Source organism: Python bivittatus, unplaced genomic scaffold, assembly GCF_059951505.1.
Source record: "Python bivittatus isolate LINGU-HERP-01145 unplaced genomic scaffold, Pbiv_v1 ctg000470_np1212, whole genome shotgun sequence".
Classification (NCBI taxonomy): Eukaryota; Metazoa; Chordata; class Lepidosauria; order Squamata; family Pythonidae; genus Python; species Python bivittatus.
This window is the reverse complement of record NW_028277065.1, coordinates 1,537,021-1,543,679: the sequence shown is the minus strand read 5'-3', so window position 1 is coordinate 1,543,679 and position 6,659 is coordinate 1,537,021. Positions and strand designations below refer to the sequence as shown.

The 6,659-nt window shown below is 36.2% G+C and overlaps 1 protein-coding gene across 1 annotated transcript; it reads left to right on the top strand.

Moving 5' to 3' along the window:
• The first annotated feature begins 3,276 nt into the window (after positions 1 to 3,276).
• Positions 3,277 to 4,212, top strand: LOC112541996 (olfactory receptor 14A16-like). The gene has a single exon (XM_088142965.1). The coding sequence runs from the start codon at positions 3,277 to 3,279 to the stop codon at positions 4,210 to 4,212; it is 936 nt and encodes a 311-aa protein (XP_087999091.1).
• Positions 4,213 to 6,659: the final 2,447 nt, after the last annotated feature.

Genomic DNA, 6,659 nt, shown 5'->3' with positions numbered 1-6,659 from the left:
AATAGGTATTTTGTGGAAAATTAAAATATATGTAATATTATTTTTAAAAAGTTTCAATCTGGTCCCTTTCTTACTAAAACAACTGTATTTAAAATTGAAAAAAAATGTTATTCCAATAAAAATATAAATATATTTATTTTCTTCTGTGTGTGTGTTTGTGTAGATGAATGTGTGCATGGGCGTGAGTGTGGGTGTGTATTTTGCCTAAAGTGCTGAATTTTAAAGAATGTATTATAATATCTCCTTTTTTTCTTAGAGAGAAAAGGAGAGAAGGAGACAGGTTAAAAAGTTAAAAGAAATATTAGGAAGTCACAATATTTTTTCTCACTTGTTCAGAAAACAAAACAAAAACAATAAGGAAATCTTGGGGGGGTTTCTAGGCCTACAGATCTCTAACCACCATCTTTCCCCATTACTTTCTCATACTTGAATCTAAATTTCTTGTTTATAACCTGTATACCCCATGATCACCTTCAGCAATGAACATTTTTACAGTATTAGAGTCACATGGGGCTTTGCAGCTGGAGGTTCTCAGCCTCTTACTTGAACATTTCTGAAGAGATAATTTCATCTGGAAGACAATGAGAGAGTGATACATAGACCTCTAAGTGGGATTTTTGGAATACTATTTATTTCCAACAGACATACTTTTGGATTTAATCTCCAAAATCTGCTTTGGATGATGCAGAAGCATATTTGCAACACCTTAAAACAGCTTCATCTTTTCCTGGGTTGTCCATATTCCCAGAAAAATACTTTGTTCCTTTATGGACTGCAATCAGGTGCCATATTTACACTCCTGTGTGTTCTAAAGCACATTTGGAAAATAAATCCAAATTGCAGGTCAGTCCAATGAAGCTCATGGATGAAAAATAGGAAATAAACTTAATTGGTGCTGAACAACATATCTGGGCTGTTGGACCAAAGCTTTGCTTTATGGTGGAAAACACTTTTGGAAAGATGAATAATTAGGGGTAATAGGTTAACAAAATCCATATTATTGAAAAAGCTATAGACGATGGCACAAACAGAGCCAGAAACAGTCAGAATTTTGATCGCTGAACATATTGTTTTCTTCTTTGCCAATGTCACTTCCCCACATAACAATCATGTCTTAGAAATGTAGTGGCTGTGTGGAATGCACATACCATACTTGGAGAAATGGCTGAAATTGACATGACACTCCAATGTCATGGGTGGCTCACTATTAAAATTAGGGAAAATATAGTAAAGTCTGCCCACATTATCCCCATAGTCCAATTTTATGATGCAACTGTGTGAAACACTCTTGGGCATACAGTTGGCTCAAGTTGCTCTTCCCAATAAATGCTTTGGCAAATAAAGAACAAACTCAGGTATACAAACACTTTGTCGCACAAGAGCACTGGCTGCAGGCAGAGGTGAGCAGTTTATAATTTACATTCACTACAGATTTGAAGTTCTAGGTTTCACTTCTAAAATAATGGTTGAAACAATGGAGTAGTATTAAAGTAGTGTTTATAACTCTTTTGTATTTTGTTGTGAAAAAAAAAGTATACTTCAGCATGCACAGAAGTGCCCCATTTTGTTTATTAAGTGTAGGGTAAATATAATACATTGATAATTTTTGGTAAAACAGAGATTCATGGTAGGCATCAATGGGAATCCTTTTTTATGACATATGTAACTTATAGAACCATTCAATTAATAATGGATTTGCTCAATATGCAACAGGACTTAATCTTATGCAAGTTTGCAAGAGATTGCTGTCCTACTTAGTCTGAGAACTTATTTTATTTTCTATTTTTTTATAAGAATTTTATTAATTTTCAAACAAGAATAAAATACACAAAAACATCAAAAGAAAAGTAGAAAAGCAAGAAATAGATAAAGAAGGGTGGGGAAGGAAAGAAAAAAGGGGGGATGGAGAAAAAGAGACAGGAAATAAGAAAAGAACAACTTCCAAGTTTCTTTGATACAGTTATAAGTAAAATAATACATTAACTTCTCACTCCAGTGATATCAATAAAACACAATATTTTTATAGCAAAAACAATTCTAAATATCAACTCTCAAAGTCAAAATTTCATTTCTTTCAGTTACAAGCAAAAATCCCAAGAGCACTTAGTCTGAGAACTTAGTAGGTAGATTATATAGATTTATGTACAGTTTACAAAAGGTGAATGTACAGTAGATGGGAGGAATATCAGGAGCACTGAATGTGTCTTGCCCTCACTCTTTCTTTTTTCAACATAAAATTTGTCCTTCTGGTTTATATGTTTCAGTACTTTTCCTAATATTTTTTTTCTTGAATGGATGGATGGATGGGTAAGGGATGGATGGATGGATGGAAGGATGATGGAGTGAGTCAAGACTTCTTAGTCCGACATTGTTCATAGGCATGTAGAGCTAACCAAGATTAGGAACAAAAGACATTTGTGCTGTAATGTCACATCTGAAATCCTGATCATTCATATTTGTGATCCTCTGTTGGAAGCAGCTACATAAATCACAGGACTTTCATTGGGATGTTATGAACTTGTTTAATCACTTATTGCCCCCAACCCTCCCTTGTGGATGCTTATATCACTTTAATCCTAGAAGTAATTGCATGTCAAAGTGCAGAAACATTTTTGGAAGATGTAGGTAGGTAGGTAGGTAGGTAGGTAGGTAGGTAGGTAGGTAGGTAGACAGACAGACAGACAGACAGACCTGGTGTACTGATGCTAGGAGTACATTCAGGGTTTGGTAAACTGTGGAACAACATCATAAAAGGGCAAGAAAACTAAATGTTAACATACATCTTTTTTTTTTTGGATGTTCAAAGATTCCAAAATTCTGTTGTGTGGAAATATTTTTAATTCTTTAGAACAATATTGTTATCCTCAAATATGTATCCAGGATTAACTGGGTATTCTTTAAACCATTCTTCCCCCCTCACCCCCCCCCCAAAAAGAATTAATGTGATGGAAAACCAAGTCACTGTGACCAAATTAATTTCTTGCCAAAACACAGGTAGGCAGATAGATACATAGGTAGCCTCAAAAGGAATATAAATGCTGGTGATTCAAGGTTAAGAAGGCTGAGATTTAATATTTAAAAATGGCAAAGAGAGTTGATCATAAAGCAGTCAAATCATTTATTAATCTCAAAATATTCTAGCTTTTTTCTCACATGAGGATATTGGTAATTATGGAGAAAAAGACCCCCCCCCAAAAAAAATTTATGCACATCCAGGTAATAAATCATTGACTATTCTGTAATCTGTTCTTTGCAGAATATTCTGGAATAAATGAAATGGGCAACCAATCCACTGTGACTGAATTCCATCTCATGGGATTTGCAGAGGATCGTGATATGCAGGTTCTGCATTTTGTGATGTTTCTCTTTGTTTATTTAATAGCTGTAGTGGGGAATTTATTTATCATCACAGCTGTGGCCATAAATCACCATCTTCACAGCCCCATGTATTTCTTTTTGGCCAACCTTTCATTTTTGGATGTTTGCTACATCTCTACTACAGTTCCTAAATCCATAGCTGTTTCAATAACAAAAAACAATGTGATTTCTTTTGCCGGATGTGTTGCACAGGTCTTCTTAGTTGTCACGTTTGCTGGAGGGGAACTTTTTTTGCTCACCATCATGGCCTATGACCGATATGTAGCCATCTGCCACCCTCTGCAATACAATATGATCATGAACTGGAGTGCCTGCATTCAGATGGCAGCTGCGGCCTGGATAAGCAGCCTGATCCATGCAATGCTAGAAACTAGTCTGACTTTCAGGGTGAACTTTTGTGGATCCAATAAGATTGGACAATATTTCTGTGATATGCCTCTATTACAAAAGATTTCTTGCTCCGATACAAAAGTTCATCAGATTATCACTGTGGTCCTTGGGGTCAATGTAGGTATATTTTGCATTGGACTCCTGTTTGCTTCTTACGGATATATCTTTTCTGCAGTGCTGAAGATTCCATCAGTTCAAGCAAGATATAAAGCTTTCTCAACCTGCACTCCTCATCTGACTGTGTTTTCCTTATTTATTGCCACAGTTATATTTTCATATATGATTCCAAAAACACTTTCAACTCCCATTGTGGATTTGGTTTCTGCCTGTTTGTATACTGTTTTGCCACCCGTTCTAAATCCCATCATTTATAGTTTAAGGAATGTGGATATACAAAAATCAGTTTGGAAAATATTCTCCAAATTAAAGCATCTTCTAGGATGATTCCAACCATTCTTATAAAGATCATGGAAGTGGATCTTAACTGTATAAGTACGTTGGGGCCAAATAATTTACACCTACATGTTTTCTGTGTTAAAGCTGAATGTTTCAAGTGTATTAGTTCACAGACAATTCTTCAGGGTGCCTGCTTGCTTTCTGTCTTTCTCTCTCCTCTAATGGCATTTATGATTGGAAATAGAAACCAGCTTGTTGGTCAAATTCAACCAAACTAAGTTTGGACAGATTTTTGTCTGATACTCCTCTGGTACAAAAGGTAGCTCTGAACTGATTGTAAAGTTCCTCAAGTTCTGTTGTTTGTTTTACAATTCGGTGTTAAATTAATTGATTTACCTTCCTATTGGCAACTTATATCTGTGTTTTTTCCGCAATATTGAAGATTCAGCATTTTCTCCACCTTCTTCCTTCTAACCCCCCATAGGCAGCAGGTGTTTGTCTCAATCCTTCATTCTAAGGGCTCCTCAGGACACAGATTACAAGAAATAAGGAGCTGCAGAGAAGCTAACTGCTCCAGAGAATCACAACTCCACAGATCCCTTTCTCCAAGAACCCCTGAAACAATACACTAAGCTTCTCATATATGCCATATCAATACCAAGACACTGGTTGCCAACACAAAATCCATGAGGGAGGTTTTTCTTTGGGTTGTGGATTTCAAGGGGAACATTTCTACCCCACTCCCAATATTGTAAAAAATTAAGGTTTAATACAAATTATTTTGCCTTCCTGTCTCTGCACCTACAAATTTGTAGAAAGCTTTTAAAAATCCTGGCCATGTTTTGATTCCCACACCATGGTGCCACCATGTCAATGGCCATGTTCTCTGCAGGTGTCAGATGAAAATAATAATAATAATAATAATAATAATAATAATAATAGTAGTAGTAGTAGTAGTAGTAGTAGTAAATATTTTGTTTTAAATAAAGACAAATTAAAATGTGTCCTTGGGATATCTTTTGTGCATCTATCATCTAGCATAAGAAGTGCAAAGATTTCAAGGGATTGGTAGGGTTACTTAGAGACCATTTCACAGTGTTCTAAACATATGCGTGCAAATGCAAAAGACACTTCTGCTTGAAAACTCATCCCTGGATTAGCACATATGGATTGGGATAAAATATGTTTGCAACCCTTTTGCATGTCATGCTGGGGAAAGGATCAGTAGCAAAGTCAAGTCAGTTCTCTGATTCCCATTTCTTGAATATTACCTTTTAATGAGAAACTGGCAGGCAAATACTCTGAGATTTGGAAAAAAAGAAAGAAAGAAAGAAAGAAAGAAAGAAAAAGAAAGAAAGAAAGAAAGAAAGAAAGAAAGAAAGAAAGAAAGAAAGAAAGAAAGAAAGAAAGAAAGAAAGAATATCCTTTGCTCCTTGAGCAAAGACAATGCAAGGGCTCTATTTTTTTCTCACACTTTTCCCCAGCAGTTCCCAGTTCCCCAGTTCTCCAGCTCCCAGCAAGATATACCTATCCTCGCCTCAAAACAACATTTTCAATTTCCTTTGCTAACCAACTTCAGATACTTATGTTACTGAGGCAAGTTTGAAATGACCTGGTCCCTGCTGGGATCTGTACAAAGTATGTTGGTGGTGAGCTGTAGAAGTGAGCATGTACTTCTTCCAAAATATTTCTATGTGATGATTTGTGAATCAGCCTCCCCACTTTATTTCATCAGAACCTTTTTCTTTCATCACAATGAGCTGTAAACCTATTTAGCTCTCATTCCAGTACAATTCTCTGCTTTTCCAGTACCACCATGGAGAATACCCAACTATTAACATTCTTTCACAGTCTCTTTTACGCTGGGCTCTGCTTACATACGGTTCCTATAATTTACTTATTTACATGCCTAGATCTTACCTAGGTAAGATGTGGAATAAATTCATTCACTTGAAAAGCAGGTTTTGCATGCATACATTGTTAATTGTCGAAGTCACGATCCAGGATATTCATTTTGCTGATATGCCCTCTCCTCTCTCTGTATGCATTTGTTGGACATAACATTTTATTTTACTCCATTAAAGGGGTAATGAAAAAGCTGACTTTTGCACCCTTTTGATTCACTGTCTTTTGAAGACAAGATCAGCTTATCTACATTAACAGTAAAACCCCTTTCTCAGACTCCCAATTCTTCAACAAAACTTACCAGAGGGTATATCTCAACTGCATAAATTAAGTAGATGATCAAGAAATACAGAAAACTCAGTTTGCTGCCACCTAGTGTGCTATAAATCAACTAGCTGATAAGAAAATAATCCCTGGATTTGGGGGGAGAGGGGCAGGGAGAAGAAATAGGTGGATGTACTTGAGAACACTCCACAGTTTAATCTGCCCCCCTCACACACAAACCCCAAGACCACATCCATGGATTGCACTTGAAGTCTGAATCCACGCAACCACTATGTTTCAGTCAAGAGAAACCAGCTGTTTGCTAC